Below are 17,565 nucleotides of genomic sequence, written 5' to 3' on the forward strand. Positions count from 1 at the left end.
CAAAATAGTTACAAGTGGAAATAACACTGGTGAAGTGCCCTGTGTGTTTTTATCCCAGAGACACATCATAGAAATCTCAGCTTAAGAAAACTTCAAAAAATGTTGTGTCGTATATTAAGAACGTATTTTGGGGAGTGGAGAGAATAACAGTGTTCCCTTTGGCTTACAACACTCAAGAGCCTGAACTCATTGAACTTAAAATTGGAAGGCAGCAACCCCCCGAAGGAGTGAAAATTCTGAGATGTGGAATCCAATATGGGAGCATACTACTGTTTCTTCACTTAACCTGTTCTTCTCAATGCTTGGCTCAGGTTCCCACTTTAATTTAAAAGAGCTACTGAGGTCAATTCTATTTCAGAAGGGTAATCATTTAATGGTATTGACTTTTTCCTCTTATTAATTACAAAGAATGATAATTTGTGAAATGTTTTTCCATTTTAAAACATAAGATTCTGTATCCCAACAGACGAAACAGCAGGCATGTTGGCGGTCTGAGGGTAACATCTGCACCCCATCAGTCTGTGTGCCCTCTCTAAGCAGGAAGCATGCAGGGTGTGGAGCAGCCTGGAGTTCAGCAGTCAGTGACACCATGGAGTCGATTTCAGTCACCTTTCTACCATTAATTATAATCATAACTGTACCCTTTTTCATTGGAGGCTTTTCATGACCACCTTATTCCTATGAACACATCTGGGGCACAACATATTGTCCTCCAGGTTCAGGGGTAGAAAGTTGCAGGCAGGTAGCAAGAAGAGTGTGCACACTCTTCCTTGTATTCCAGAAACCCAGGTTGGCCCAGCATAAGACTAGCTGGACCCAGCCCTCTGTCTGCAGGGAGACCTCACCGTGGACCACACACCACCTGACACCAGAGGCCTCTTGTGGTGATTCCGCTGCCTCCATGTTCCCAGCCCAGGCTGCAATTCTGGTCCAGGAAGCAAATACAGCATCTGGGGCAGGAGTTGTCACAATGACATTGTCCACTCCCTCAAGGAGCAGTCACTTCAAGAATATCGGAACTTTCCAGAGTCATTTCCTCCTTTTCCATCTTTAATTTTCTTTGTGATTTTATCAAGATCTTGGCCTCGTTTGTTGCGACAGGAATGTCCTTTTGATTAGGGTAAGCATATTCACAGAGTCTTCTGTGTGTTTCCAATTTCAAGCCTTTGGGGCACGGCTGTAATTGCTGGCACCAGGCCCTCCCGGTGTCTCAGTGAAGCAGGTTGACCGGTGGCAGTTTAGGGAGTAATGAAGGAATTGGTATCTTCTTCGTAAATCCTACTCTTTTATTGTCTTGTGGCGTCTTTTGTGAGTGGGAAGCTTCATCATCTTTCATAGATCTTTGTCATCTGGACCCAGTCCCTGAGGTTCTTTGTATACTTGGTTCACCAACAGCCGGCTGTCACTCTTCAGCTTCTACTGACACAGGTTGGAAATTGCCAGTCGTATTTTCCTCCCTTGACTTCTTTGTGGAGCTCCACAGACTCTTATCTTTCATTCCAGCGTCTTCTCATACTACTCTCCATTGTTCTAACAAAACAGGTTTTGATCATTGAACTTTGGTTATGTAAGATGTTAACATTAGGAGAAGCTGGGTGAAAGAGCTGTAAGAACTCTCCATAATGGTTTTGTAACTTTTCTAAGTCTAAAGTTATTTCAAAATAAAACTCTTTCAGAAAGCCCTCTAGAAACTTACATTTTTGCTGAGTACCACTGATGGTCTGAATTTCACTAATAATTCACTTTAACTGAAATAAATGGCCTGAAGTTCATAAATAATTCACTCTAATCTTGCACTAACTTTTTCAACTATTTCTCCTAATATCCTCAATTCCTGATCACATTATGCCTGAGAGTCACTTCTATAGTTTGACACTTGATGCTGGCCATCAGTTTATGAATTTTGTCTTCTTTTCTTAAGAATCTTTTACTATCAGATTATTCTAATGCACCCATCTAATACAGCCCCCAGGATCTTTCCCAAGAGGTAGGTCAGGCTTCCTGGGCTTACAATAGAATGGTCAAGGTTAATCTTCCACCATGGACGCCCAACACTTTCAAAGCTTGTCGGTGTTCCCTGTGGAAAAGCGAACACAGTCAGCTTCGCCTCTGACCCTCCTCCTCTCAGAGCCATCGCTGTTAGTCTTCTTTCTAAGGTCAGCACTTGGCCTTGGGACGTTGACCTCTAGTGTCTTTTCCGTTGACCTGACCACTTAATCCCTAAGCCATCCTGAGCAGAAGAGGGGGTAGTTACAAGGGGAACATTCCCCTCAGGCATTCATCTTTCCAAACTCCCAACTGTTTGCCAAGTCTGTTCCAATGGATCCCTGCTCCAGTTTCCCACTTGATAGAGACTGCTGAGCTACATTCCTAGTGTTTAGAAAGATTAGGAGTTGTGACCTTTTCCTCTCACTTTCTGAAGTAACATGTGCAAAGAAAAACTTTAAAAACCCAAATCACCCATAATTCCATTAAAAACAAACAAGAGATAACAATGGATTTTTAAAAAATAGAATCATGATATATTTTGATGTATATTTATTTTCTGGTATTCTGATTCTGAACTCAATAAGAGGTATTTACCAGAAACCTACATCAAACTTCCCACACCACGCAGAAGAGTTTAACATGCCCTATAATGTTGGGAACAACTCAAGGATAGCTGCTATCATTGCTACCATTTAAAATTGTATTGCAAATTTACGCCAATGTAAGAAAACAGGGAAAAGAAATAAAATGACTAAATATTGAGAAGGAAAAGACAAAACTTATTTATAGATAAGTACCAGAAAACGTGAGATGTAACACATTGAGAAACTATTAAAAATCATGAAAAAGTTTCATAAAAACCACATACAGGATCAAAACCAATTGTTCCCTTTGCACTATCAATAGTAAAATAAAAATAGTCTTTAAAAATCCCATTCCCAATAAGCACAAAGAAGTCTATAACATACATGACAATAAACATAACATGTGCAAGACTTACATAAGAAAAACTGCATTAGTGAAGGATATAAAAGAGGACCTGAATAGACATATTGACAGTTCGACATTGTCAAGCCTTAATTACCCTAAAATTAATCAATATGAATTCTGCACAAATTCCATAAAAATCCCAATGGGATTTTTCAAAGAATTTAATAAGCTGTTTCTAACATTTGTCTAAAATTAAATGAGCAAAAATAGTCAAGAAAATGTTGAAAAAGAACAGTAAGAGATTCTTTGTCTTGCCACATATCAGAGATCTATAGTAATTTTTAAAATATGGTTTTGGCACATGAATAGAGCAAAAGATCAATAGTACAGAATAGAATCTGGAAAAAGATGCATAAATATATGTAAATTTAGAACATGATCGTGTTGGCATTTCAAATCAATAAAGAAAACATGGTATTGGGATAATTGGCTTTCTGTCACAGAATTAAAAATTTAGCTCCCTACCTGAAATCGTATGACAAAATAAGTGATAGATGGTGTGAATGCTAAAAAGTTAAACATAGGCGGGAAGAAACTATGAAAGTTAAAGAAGAAAATATAGGTGAATTTTTGTATCATCTTTGGGTGGGAAACATGTTACAGGTAAGGTTCTCCAGAAATCAGGCTCTAAAATGAAGATTAATGTGCAAGGAAGCACTTCAGATTCAATAATTCTGTGGGAAGAGAAGGAATCAGGATTGAGTAGAGTTGTGCTGCCATGCAATCATGAAAAGGCCTCAGCCCACCCTGCAAAGAGCTCATAAGCTGCGATGGTCCCAACTTAAAGTGAGGACATTGCCTTTATAGACCCAAATCATTCAGGCATTGGGTGCAGGCTGACCCAAGATGGGATGTGACCTTGGTCGAGTCCGAGGGTAAATTCTTACAGAAAGCTGATGGCTTGAGTCCTGGAGAGATCCCATTTGTGCAGTGCAGCCCCCACTTGAGCAGCTTCCATTTTTTCCTTTAAATTTAGGAAACAGCTCCTCCAAGATCTGGGATTGAGTTTCCTTGGAGACAGCTTATGAAAGGAAGATTAGTGGAATGACCTACAGCTTCTACCATTGCAGGTGGTCTTGCAGTCATAACTGATATCCAGTGTCTCCTTCTTCTCTTCCCCATTTCAGAGTTCCCTTATCCATCACTAGCACCTCTGCTAGCCCAGATGGCTTACTTGGTAAGGTGACCCAGACCCTCATCTGAGGGTCTGAGCCTCTGATCACCATGTACTTCTCAGGCCATGGCTACTGTCATTTGTCCTAGAAACTGAATAAGAGACAGCAAGAGATGCTCAAGTGGAGCATTTTGTAATGCCAGAAAATAAGGAAGTGTTCAAAAACCCCCACAACGATGGGAGTACGCCAAAGAGACTCAGGAGCCAACTGAAAGAGATACCCAAGGCCAAAGCTGGAACACTTTGAGGGGAAAAAAATGGATTATAACCCAGAGTATAAAATAAATATCCATGAGTCCATATTGATACAAATAATTGATTGAATAAATAAATACATTGGGGAAAAGAAACAAATCTCCTGTAAAAAAGAATTGCAGGTACCTGATGTAGATGCTCTAAAGGAGGGAAACAGAATTCCTCACTCCTTACGTATGAGTGTGAACAGTGACTTCCTTCTAAAAAGTACTGTATGGAAAGGTGAACAAAGAGCCACTTCACAGTGGAACATCCTGACAAACACGACCTAAGACAGGTGATCCAGGGCAGCGTCAACTGTGGTAAGTCATGTTGGTAGTACGTATGTATGAGTACCTTTGCTGTGTGATGAAAAGGGTACTTTCTCTCTGTGGTCTTCCGCCTCCAAACCACAAAATCCAATCTGATCTTGAGAAAAACATCAGACAAAACCAAAATACCCAACAAGTACCCTTCAAAATTGTCAAGGCTATCAAAAACAAGGAAACGAGAAAAACAAGGAAAGTCTGAGCAACAGTCACAGCCCAGAGAAGCCTGCGGAGATATGATGACTAAATGTAATGTGGTATACTGGATGGGATCCTGGGGGAGGAGTGGGGAAAGTAGGTAAAAATTAAGGAAATCTAAATGAAGGATGAATATTAAATAATAATGATAATGTATCAATATTGGATCACTAATTATAACAAATGTACCATACTAGTGTAACATGTTGATTATAGTGGAAACTGAGTGTGGAGTGTATGGTACTACACTTGGTAGTACCTGAAATTTTTCTGTAAAACTAAAGGTATTCTAAAATTAAGAGTTTGTTTTTAAATGGCCCAGAAAAGCAAGTTGCAAAAATATATAATTTCTATTATATACCTGTATGATCAACTAATTTTTTTAAAAGTCAGTGTGTTTGTATTTCTCCTGTGTACCCAAGCACATATACATAACTGATGCATACCTGTAGAACTGTGCTGTATGGTAGTCACCAGTCATATGTGGCTATTTAAATTAGTTAAAGCTAAATAAAATTATGAATAAGTAACACTTCCTCAGTCATACTAATCATATTTCAAGCTCAGTAGGTGGTTATCATTTTTGTACAGCACAGGTATAAAACATTTTCATCATTGCAGAAATTCTATCAGACAGCCCTGCTGTAGGATATAAGTGTAACTACACACACACACACACACACACACACATATATCACTGCATTGAAAACGCACTTAGAAATACACACCAAATAAGTGGTTACCTCTGGAGAGTTCACTTTTTATTCCATAGTCCTCTGTATTAATTCACTTTTTAGTCTATATTCTCTATATTCTTTCTATTTTCATCACATATTTTTTTATTATTTGTGGTTTGAAATGTTTTTCGATGGAAGGAGAACTGACTCTGGGTGGTGAACACACAATGTGATTCACAGATGATGTAATACAGAATTGCACACCTGAAATCTATGTAACTTGACTAACAATTGTCACCCCAATAAACTTTAATCAAAAAAAAAAATGTTTTTCACTTTAGTTTTAAAATACTTTTTTTAAATGATGCAGAATATATCCTTTAAATGAGTTTTTTTCCTTAGTATTTCTACCACTTTCCATTTGTCTAGTAAGGGCAATATTTGTTTAGCAAAACTCAGCACTGAAAGGCTTCTCCGAAACTTTGGCACTTGATAATCAAGTATTATGATCATAGCAACATGAGTTACTAACTTTTCCTAAGTTGTATCTTGATTTTTTAAAAAAGTGAGTAAAGCAGGCAAATACAGAAACATAATTTATTCCTAACTCAACTTATAAAATAGTTGTACCCAATTTAAATAAAACTGATCTTCCATTATACTCTCTTCCCTATCATTCTCAAAACTTTCCCCAACATCCCAAAAAAGGGAACGTTGAGTTATTTTTCAGTGGATGGAACTTTTAAAAACAGGTATGTGTGTATCTATTAATGTGCTTACTCGTATTTTTTTTTTTTAATGCTAGGAGAATCATCTTGTTAAACGTAATCTTTAGTGCATATTAACCAACCATCAAATAAAAATACACAACAGCCCCAAAGGTGGAAAACAATATATTAATTTATTTCCAAGAAAACAACATGGAACATCATGGAAAACAAAGATAGATTCAGTAGTTTCGGGACAGCTCCATGGGCTAGCTAAAACCCACTAGCCCAAACACTACTCTTCCAATATTAAAGTATTAAAGACATAGGAGGGATGACCAGCAATGGACATGTAAACATCTTCTATTCCAAAAGGTTTCCCATTCTACATGCGAAAGATCCAGTGTAAAACATTTCTTCTTCACAGGTGGCGTCATTCAAATAAGTTGAAAAATGGCCATTTTTAGACTCTGCCATGAGCTCTTGGTGGGTCCCCTCCCCCCGAGCCCTTTACCACCCGATACAGTTCCATCTTTTTCAGTAGCAGAAAAAAAAAACACCCAGCTTTATTTCAAAGTCATTCCCTTTAAATATGATTAACATTCACCAGGCACAATTACAGAAAAAAAGAAAAGAATGTGTTCATTAAACGCATCATTCGTTATAGTAACTGTTTTTCATTTGAATAAATAAATATTAAGGGACTCAGTGGATCAGAGGAATACAAAAGTAGACTTCACATTTTGCTGAGGTGACAGGACTTTTGCTCAGTATTGACACAGACCATTCTTAAAACCCAATTTCTCGGGTAGGCTAAAAATGACTTTATTTCACCTTCTCTAATATTCCACCTCAGGAAATGAACGGAGACCAGCAGGAGAATGCCAATTGTCAGACGGAGAACTTCTTTCCTAATGCTTAGTAACAGCCTCTCTAGCCCCACTTACTTCATTTGCAAAATGGGAATAATAATGAGGCTCATGAGTATCGTGAAGTTTAAATGTAGTGAGCTAGCAGAATGCCTAGAACACAACAGGCTTTAGCTTCTGTCTCCTCCTTCCCTTCTCTCTCTAGGATAATCTCTGATTTTAACCTCAGCTTGTGATTACTGAGATCCCTGGTCCGATATCACAATCTACAATCCTGCATGTAAATGTATTAAAGTATAACCAATCTCTAAGGTTCTCTAGAGCAGCCTTTCCAATGTTAACATCATTACCAAGATTTTTAGAGTACAAAAATCCGTCTTACTTTTCCTGCTTTTCTCAGCACGTGTCTCATGTTTAACAGATACTCGAGAAATATTTATTGACGCATACTGAATGAATTGGATGAGTGAATGGACAAAGGGTGAGGACAGAGATGCTCAGCCACAATTGAAAGCTCTTAAAAATCTAGGCATTCTTATCAGCACCAGGCATTAATCAAGCCACTCGAGAGCATTATGGAGTTGTGAAAAGCCTCACACGATAGAATTTGGTCTCCATTTTGCAAGCAAGATAACTTTGGTTGGGGTGGAGGGTGGTGACAGAAGAGGAAAGTGATCCATTCTGAGGTGTTAGAGACTTGAGACTAGATCCATGCAATACCACCTCTTCTAGGAATCCCTTCCTTCTGAGAGAACTTTTCAGTGTTCTCGATGAAAAATGATGGAAGAGGGATCAGAGCACATCAGACATAATCGAGAAACATTCTGTTTCCCCGGGGTCCTTTTTACTGAAGCAGCAGGCAGTGACTGCTGTCTTCAAGCACACCCTGTGTATTCTATATAGACTTCAGACGAGTAAATTGAAAAGGTTAGTGTTGAAACTCAGGAACAAGATCTAGTTCTCAGTTCTAGCAGCTCAAGTTTTAAAGGAGACTAGACTGATGAGTTACCCAGAAAGCGGCTTGCATGTCTGTGCGGTTGAGCCAAGAAGAGTGGTGTCCATGAATATATGGCTATAGATCTGTTATACGAGATTCCCTCTTCGAAGAAACCCAGTTCTTCTTTTCGTAAATCACATTATCTATAATTCTCCTTTTCATTTGAACATTTATATATAATGAGTATCTAGCGCAAAGATCTGGCGACAGTTAAACTTAAACCATTGATCAGAAGAACACACTGACAGAGGTGAGCATCAGGAAATGTCCAGAATGGCCAAAGTGCTAGGATTGCTCTGTGCAGCCTCCTGGTAATGTACTTCACAGTGTCCAGTGGATTTTTTAACATACAATAGTGTAGCCAGGTCCTGAAGCCGTCACCTCAGGCCTGAAGCCGTTATCCAGGTAAAGTTCTGTCATGAAGAAAGGCTCTTCTTCCCAACTGCTATGTTCCTTCAGTCATGAGTTGCAGTAGATCAAAAATACCAACTGGGCTGTATTGCAGTTTCACTCTGATTTAGGGTCCTTTCTCGGAGTCTTAGTTCTAGGCATTCCACAGTAAGGGGGTACGTAGCAAGCTCAAATTTGTTAGCAAAAAGGCTTGGCGAATTAATCAACCACTTTAAATCTCCGTTTCCATAGATACAAATGCCATGTACGTAGTGGCCTGCAAAGGCGAGAACAAGAAATAGTCAAAACATGTTTGTTTTCAAAAGTCAGGGGTAGTGAACTTGCACAGTGGTAGTTATTGCCTGACTACTGAGTAGCCAAACTCTGCCAAGTGCTACGGGATTCTAACGAAATACAATGGTGTAGGCCTACCCCACAAGGGTGAAACTGTTTACAAGAAGACAAAGCATACAAGTATGTATTTGAAGGAAATGAGAGTTAAATAATACAAAGCAAGAACACACTAGGCACCACGACACAATTCATGTAACATCAAATGAGAGTTATGGATGAGAAGTTCTAGAAGTGGACAGGTGGGAGAGGTCTTTATGGGTTACACTGGTCCGTCGTCTCCCCTGAGCTCTGGCCTAGGTATCCAAGTGCCTAGTTTATATATCTGCTGAGATGAGTAATAAACCCAACCAATATAACACGTCAGCACTCAATTCCTTAATCTTCTCCAAGGCTTCCCCATCAGAATCCATGGCAATTCGATTCTTCAGTGTCCTGGGCACTACTGCCCTGTCTCTCATAGAGCACATCCAATCTGCCAGCAATTCTGTCTGCTCACCCTTCAAACTATTCATAGAATTTGACTACATCCACCACCTCCACGACTACTATCCTGGTCCAAGCCATCTCTATCTTCCTGTCTGAGTTGTTGAAACAATAACTGGTTTCTACTGCCTTCACTTTTGCCTGTTAGCATATTCGCAGCACAACAGCCAGAGTAATTGTTTTAAAGGTAAGCAGAACATGTCTCCTTTGCTCAAAACCCTCTCATGGCCTCTCATCTCATGTGGAGTAAAAGCCAGAATCCTAGCAATAGCATTCAGGACTCCTCAGAGTTTGGCCTCTTGTAACCTGAACTTACTTCCTGCCACTTGCTCATTCACTTATAACCCTTAAGAACCCTTGCTCATTCATTTCGGCCACTGTTCTCCGTGCTGGTCCTAAGCACACCTGGCATGCTCTACCTGAGATTCCATGTTTGCTCTTCCTCCCCTGTACCTCCGCCTTCCACCAGTCACTCTCAAGGCGCCCTCTTGGACCACCCCATGTCTCTGCTTCAAGGCCATCTTCTCAACGAGGCCGTCTTTGACCTCCTTTCCTGATTCATTTTCCTTTTGGCATTTATTACCAACTGACTATATATAGACAGAGGGTGCCAAAAATAAAAATAAATATATATATATATATATATATATATATATATTAAGAAAGGAAAAAACTATTAAAATTGTAATACTCAATATGTACCGATAACAAAAGATGAATACAAGTCACACTTGACTTCTGCCATTACAAAAGGTGCTCACAATGGTTACCATCAGCGTAATATTAATACCGTTTCTTCCTTTCTTAAAATGTGTATACATTTTTTTGGCACACTCTGTGTATATATCATGAAGGAAAAGAATATTCTGCTTTTCTTTCCAGACAACTGTTTATTGTCTTTCTCCCCAGATTAGAATATAAACTCTAGAAGAGCTGGATTTTGAGACCATATTGTTCACGTCTGTGTCCCTTGCACCTGGAACCATGCCTGGTAAATATTAAGTGTTAAATGAATAATTGTTGAATAAAAGGATGGAGAAAGATGAGTAGAGAGGTAGTGAATGGGTCAAGTTAGCAAGCATCCGGTAAAATGCCGCTGGAAAAACTGTAGAGATGGGAATTTTCTGCTAGAATAGGGGTTTTGGGGGGAAGAAATTAGAAACAAGAATGGTAAGAAGTTGTAACTCTTTCTCAGAAGTTGCTTGGCATACAGTAGAATTACCACGGATGACTGGCTTAAAATTTATCCCATAATTATACAGAGTCTTTGAAGATTTTTTAGTAGAAGAATCAAATGATAAAATTGATTTTAGCCAAATTAATTTTGCAGAACTTTGCAGGGTACATTAGAAATCAATAAAGAGACTACAGTAAAGACTTAATGTAAACCAAAGATCTTGTTCAGTTAATGGATGCCATGAGTGGGAAGGGAAGAATATTAGAGACAATACGAAATGACTGACAGAATTTGATGATTAATTTAACATGACTGAGAGGAAGTACAACAGAAAGTGAAATCACTGTGGGGGAAAGCCAGACTTATGGGAAGTTAAAGAATAACTGGGTGAGAAGTTTAAGAATAACTGGGTGATGAAAAGAACTGAATGCATAGGCGGCATGCCCACGCTTAGGAAAATGGAAATGAACAGGAGAGAGAATATTCCGGTCTGGATCAAGCAGATGGTGAGCGGACAACGTGGTCTCCAGGTCAGAGGTAATTTACATGACTGCAGAGAGAAGGAAAAGAACCAGCAGGGGGGAAGACACTGAGAATATAAATGCAAGGAGCAAGGGGACCATGGGGGAGACCCACACATAACTGAGACGACACGTGGTGACCTTGGTTGTGAGGATGGGTAACTTTTCTCTTGAAACAGGAAGGAACAATGAGAGAATGTGTCCAAAATATTCTAAGGTGGAGCAATGGGATGACATGAAAAAGGAATTGGAAAGGGGATTTTGATCAAATGTCTTGAAACTTCTGGCTAGAGTTGAAATTAATCATCTTTTGAGAGTAGAAAGGCTGTTTTAGCATAAGATTGAGAGCTTAAACATGAGCAGGAAAGCTGAAAAGGTGTATGCTGGGAAGGGCACCAGGAAAATAATGAGGTGAATAATAAGTAGGTGGCCGGGAGCATCCAGCTGAAGTTAGGTGGCAGGTCCCTACGGCAGGTGGGTTTAGGACAGTTCTGTAATGACTCTCCAGCAATGTTCTGCTTAGGGAAACACAAATGGCAGAAAGCAGACGGTGGTAATGATTAAACATAGGAATCAGCCTTGTAGGGTCAGATGGCAAGGGAACCTAAAATGTTAGCATGAAATGGCTGATAGGCTGGAGAAGGAGGCCTTGGAAGGAAACTAGTAACAGGCAGAAGCTGCAAAAGTTAAACCTCTGGAAGCCCCAGTTTTAAAAAAGCAAACACATTAAAAAACAACAACATATTTTAGGTGTGGGGACATGGCAGCGAACAATTTGGTCAAAAATCCTAGCCCTCTCGGTGCTTCTCTCCTGTTCTCGGGAGACAGTAAATAAATATAGTATATGAAATGATAAAGAAAATTAGTAGTGTGACAAAGAGATTGTAATCAGAGATGGGAGCTCTAAGTGCAAGACCATAGAGCTGGAATGGCACTCAGTGACTCTAAGTGCTAAGAGGGCTTAGAAAGCAGGTCCACTCACGGGGAAAGGTGCAGATTGTATGACCGACTTGCAGGTTTGGAGTGCAATGTTCTGCTCCTTTGGATTCTGTGTTTTTCTTTTCCCTCTATAGTGGTTTGGGGGGGGGACAAACATTTTTTATGCTCTGAACCTGGTAAGGCTTTCTGATGTTCGTTGGCATAACAGGTACCAAGAGAAGGAAAATACCACATTTGTCTGAGAGGGGCTTGGGCTCCCCAAGTTTTGTACCCAATGTAGGTTCCTGGCGAGGGGCTACTGTCATGGGCCATACCTGTCATGTGATCAGTAAAGGTTCCTACAAAAAGGCAAACCTGACTAGCCTATACCTTCTCTACTGGGATAGGGCGTGGATGGAGGCGATCACAAGGAAGCTAAGGTAAGGCTCTACTTGGGATGGGGGTGGGGGAGGCCGCTGCACGGTGGAATGGGACCTTCTGCGGTAAAGGAGGACGGCTAGTGCTGCAAAGGAATGATGTCGCATGGGTCCCTTTTGTGGACGTTGCTGCTGAAGAGGAGCTGGAGAAACAGATCAAAGGAGAGGGGCAGGTGACAGGGGTTACGGAATGATGTGGAGAATATGACATATCCCAAATACTGGGACCCTGACTGACGGGGATGGTCTGTTTTCTAAAGAAGACCCAGGAGGTCAAAGAGGAAAGCAACCTCTTCTTCACTGTCCTTCCAGGAGGAGGGCAGGCCATGGTAAGAATGCAGGCAGGTAGCATGAGCTGTCCCTTGGAGAAAATGTGGGCTGACTAAGGTAAAATAGGAACAAGCTTCAGAATAGATTGAAATTTCTGTACAGTGAAGTGAGGATGTTGCCGTCCACAGTGGGAGGGGACTGTCAAGAGGAAGACACGAGAAGGAGAGTGAGCGTCATGGAGAGCTGTAGAGAAGCAGCAACTTGGAGGTTTTCATCTGGAACACTAAGTGTAGACCAGATAGACCAATGAGTGAAGCCGTAGATTGAGTAGAAGAGTGGAGTGAAGACGCTAAAGCCTTGTTATCACAGGGAAAAAGGTCAAACTCCCATATTCACTCACTCCTTCACTCACTTAGTCACTCACTCACTGAATAAATATTAAGTGTGTGCTATTATAGGCTGAATTGTGTCCCCCCCCAAAATCACATGTTGAAGTCCTAACCCCCAGTACCTCAGACTGTTACTATATTTGATAGAGGGCCTTTACAGAGGTAATTAAGTTAAAATGGGGTCATAGGGTGGGCTCTAATCCAATATGACTGTGTCCTTCTAAGAAGAGATTAGGACACAGATGCACAGAGAGGGAAGACATGTGAAGTCACAGGGAGAAGACAGCCCTCTACAGGCCCAGGAGACCGGTCTCAGAAGAAATCAAACCAGCTGATACCTTGACTTTGGATTTCCAGCCTCCAGCACAGTGAGGAAATAAATTTCCTTTATGTAAGCCACCCGGTCTGTGGGACTTTGCTATGTTAGCCTTAGCAAACAAACACACCTGCCCTCTACGAACCAGGCAATAGTTTGAATAAAATGTATACCAGGACTGATAAAACAAACAAATTAAAAAAAAAAAACCTTCTTCATCAGGTTCTATAGAAATGAAGCTCCTCAGGGTTTCTAGTTTCTGTCCACTGGAAAAGAAATCTCTCTTGTTAGCGTCACCTGCCATCATGCCAGAAGTGCAGCCAACACCTCCAAACCGGAAGCCAGTCTGTGGAGGGAGCAGAGGCTGACATGAAGGATGGGGGTCCAGCTTGCTCTGTGGAGAGAACATGACATCACCCTGACCACTTTCCCCTCCACTCCCAAAAGGAACAGAAAGAAGACACAATAAGAAAGCAGAAACTAGCAAGAAGAAAGTACCTTTATAATTTGAACCTACCTCTACATCTTCCTAGGTTATTATGAGCTGGAGAATGCCTACGAGATGCTTAAATTTACTTCTCAAGGACTGTACCTTAAAGCCTCTAACTACTCTATTCAATAACTCACAGATTAATCTAAATATACCAGCAGTTCTCTCCATGAAAACCCTGTATTCCACAACTCCCTTCATGCCAACACCAACAAAATGAATGCCTCACCATGGCAGCCTCCGTGTTTATCTTCCATGTCAATCCACTTTATAGCTCTGAGGTTACCAGTCCATGATGCATTTGGCATGGCGCCAGGTACACCTACAATGTTGACAAAGAACAAAAGCAGAAATGAGAACCAAGAGAAAAGGGTAGAAATTAACCCTCCAAATTATGCTTATTTTCTTCCAGTATATTATCTTTCACATCAGATTTTTCATCATCGGTGCAAGACCACAAAGGCTATGGTTGGAATAGTTGGTGGTTATGAGCCTCACCTTGCCACTAAAAAGAATTGGTTGATTTTTTCATAGTGTGTGACTAAGCCTGGAAAGTATAGTTTAAGACATACCATAGTGTAAAACCATAATGCAGAAGAGAAAGCTGGGGACTTCTGGTCTCTCAACAGCCTTTAATTAAATTTACTTTCAGTCTTAACATTAAATTTCTTTTAGCTCTTTCCAGATGACATCTATCTTAAAGTGAAAGCTCAGGAAACAGGCTACTCTGGGTTCTTAGTGCTAATATGTTGAGAGTGATCCCAGGATCGCTCTTATATGAAGTTGCAATGTTAGGTATACAGAAGGAAAACATCTTATTCACTACATATGGAACTCACAAACAAATCCTATAAACAAATCCTTTAACACACTGCACTTTTTGTTAAAATACTTTTTGAGCATTTGGTATTCACAAGCACTGTGCTAGGAACTCGGGACAGAGAGAGAAACCAGACATGCTTCCTGATCACCGAATGATGAATTGTCTACTCCAAGCAGTAGGTTTTGTTTTTTTTTAAAAGATTTTATTGGGGAAGGGGAACAGGACTTTATTGGGGAACAGTGTGTACTTCTAAGACTTTTTTTTTTCCCCAAGTTAAGTTGTTGTCCTTTCAGTCTTAGTTGTGGAGGGCGCAGCTCAGCTCCAGGTCCAGTTGCCATTGCTAGTTGCAGAGGGCACAGCTCACCATCCCTTGCGGGACTCGAACTGGCAACCTTGTGGTTGAGAGCCCACTGGTCCATATGGGAATCGAACCGGCAGCCTTCGGAGTTAGGGGCATGGAGCTCTAACCGCCTGAGCCACCGGACCGGCCCCAGCAGCAGGTTTTGTGCTTTGAATTTTTCCTAGAAAGATTGGTGTACACTAATCCACTCATCTTCTCTATTTCTTTCGGTTGTTCTTGGACCAAATGCTGCTGCTGATCCATTATCTAATTTGTATATTATCTAATTCACCTTTGAAATGTAAAGAATTAGGGGAGGAGGGGAATTTTAGGTTGTCATCTTGCTAAGCCAAGGTTTCTCTAACTTGACATTATTATTTGTTGCAGATTCTGTCCTGTTTAGCACCACCCCTGGCCCCCACCCACTATATGCCAGTGGTACATATGCTCCATTTGTGATAATCAAAAAAGCTTCAGACATTGCCAAATACAGTGGTAGGCGGAATAATGGCCCCTCTCCTTCCCAACATATTCAAAGAAGTTTGTATCCTAATCCCTAGAACCAGAGAATAAGCTATGTTTTACATGGAAAAGGGGAGTTAAAGTTGCTAATCAACTGACAGTAAAATAGCGAAATAGGGAGAGTGTCCTGACTTATCCAGGTGGGCCCAATGTAATCACAAGGGTCTTTGACAGTGAAAGAGGGAGGCAGAAGTGTTCATCGGAGTGGTGTGAAGTGAGAAGGACTCAACTCATCTTTTCTGTTTAAAGATGGAGGAAGGGGTTAAGGAATGCAAGTGGCCTCTAGGAGCTGGAAAAGGCAAGGAAACAGATCCCACCCAGACCCTACAGAAAGAACCTTAGCCCCGCCAATGCGTTGATTTTAGCCTGGTGAGACCCATGTCAAACTTCTGGCCTACAGAAGTGTAAGACAATACATTTATGTTCATTAAGCTGCTAAATTTGTGGTAAATTGTTATGGTGGCAAGTAGAACACTAAATACACACTGATGAGAAAAGATTACCCAAGAAGATGGATATTTTTTAATAAGAAAAAAAATTGGACAAGACTAATACTTTTAAAGACGTTTAATTGGATTAAGCACATAAAATTTTTTCCTCTTTAAAAACATTAATAAAAACTTGTGCATTTTTCAAAGAATAAAGCTCTGTTTTTTTGCCCTGATGTCACACGATAATGATAAAATGATCTAAATCAAGAATTGCACCAAGGTTTCCCAACTAAAATTAAATTTTGCACAGCTTTCCTGTAAATAGCATGAGTCTTTACCCCCAAGGACTCTGTATAAGGCAAGATTCTTCTTTTCTTGCTGCCAAACTCGAAAACTTCGCTTACAAATGTTGGATATTCAAGAAAAACACTATTTATTAAGCAATATTTCTTCCTATTGCTTTAATTTGCATTTAATTGCTTTAAATTTTATTTTAGTGCTTGTCTGTCCAAAAAGAAGCTTCTTTATTTTGTTCTCAGCACACATTTTAAAAGAATTTAGAATGAAAGTTGCCTGGTTAAGTTGGAGGGTAGGAAGAGGGCAATCTGGGAAGCAAAGAGATGATCTGGTATATTTACTCATGTCAGCAAGATTAGATTAATTTTTTTGATTAAATAACTACAGCAGAAAAGGGTGAATAAAATATTGCCATGGTGACAAGTTTCTTATCCACCTTTAAATGATTATATGTTTAAAAGGACAAGACATTTTTCTTCCTCTTTCATTCTCATTAACATTGATCATCACAAACTGATTCTTACTCAGAATCTCATCCCATTATTCTAGAGATAAGATCATGACATTTATAATTACTGCTGTCTTTAAAATAGACACGACACCTATGAACTTCCTGCTAATAAAATTTCAAACATCAGCTCCTATAATTTCTGTGTGATGACAAATCTCAAATATATCTGTTCAACTAGTAGTCATGTATCTGCATTAAAAAAAATGACATTTTAAAAAGCAGAAGCAGGGAGAAGGACAAACACTGACAAAGTTCATTTCTACTTTGTCTCTTTTTGAAAAGAATTCTGAGGCACAGAAATATCTGGCAGAAATGGACAAAAAGCCTTGCTTTTCAAGTGTGGTTCTTGGACTGGGAGCAATCACCTGGGAGCTTGTTAGACGTGCAGAATCTCAGGCCCCTCCGGCACCAAAGTCAGCATCTTCACACCCTCCCCAGAGGATTCCTAAGCACGATCAAGTCTGAGATGCTCTGGGCTATTGTCAACACTGTGAAGAAGACACAGCTTCTTTTTCTCTTCTCCTTTACGTCCTTCCCTCAGCCTTCATCAAGTTTCCGACTTAGACTCACTCTCCTATTCTCCCTCAAATTCTGCTCTTATGAAGAAATCTGTAAATGCCTTTACATCCTTTGGTTAATGTAACAAACTTGTCCCAACTGTGGGAATATATTTGCATTTTAGTAGACCTCTCAAATCACCTCCTTGAAGACAATCAGCTCACCTGTTTTTGG

The 17,565-nt window shown here is 40.1% G+C and overlaps 1 protein-coding gene and 1 pseudogene across 5 annotated transcripts in view; both read right to left on the reverse strand.

The window, feature by feature from the left end:
* Positions 1-647: 647 nt before the first annotated feature.
* Positions 648-1,336, reverse strand: LOC117027120 (developmental pluripotency-associated protein 4-like; annotated as a pseudogene).
* A 5,137-nt stretch (positions 1,337-6,473) lies between these two features.
* The window catches only part of GCNT2 (glucosaminyl (N-acetyl) transferase 2 (I blood group)), a 93,037-nt gene continuing 81,945 nt past the window's right edge, over positions 6,474-17,565 (reverse strand). For all 5 annotated transcript variants that reach the window (XM_033114046.1, XM_033114048.1, XM_033114050.1 and 2 more), the window contains 2 exons: positions 14,139-14,231; positions 6,474-8,831 (listed from right to left, as the gene is read on the reverse strand). In XM_033114046.1, the coding sequence (XP_032969937.1) occupies positions 8,641-8,831; positions 14,139-14,231 (284 nt within the window). In that variant the 3' untranslated portion in view covers positions 6,474-8,640. The remainder of the gene's footprint in view (positions 8,832-14,138; positions 14,232-17,565) is intronic.

Source organism: Rhinolophus ferrumequinum, chromosome 9, assembly GCF_004115265.2.
Source record: "Rhinolophus ferrumequinum isolate MPI-CBG mRhiFer1 chromosome 9, mRhiFer1_v1.p, whole genome shotgun sequence".
Taxonomy (NCBI): domain Eukaryota; kingdom Metazoa; phylum Chordata; class Mammalia; order Chiroptera; family Rhinolophidae; genus Rhinolophus; species Rhinolophus ferrumequinum.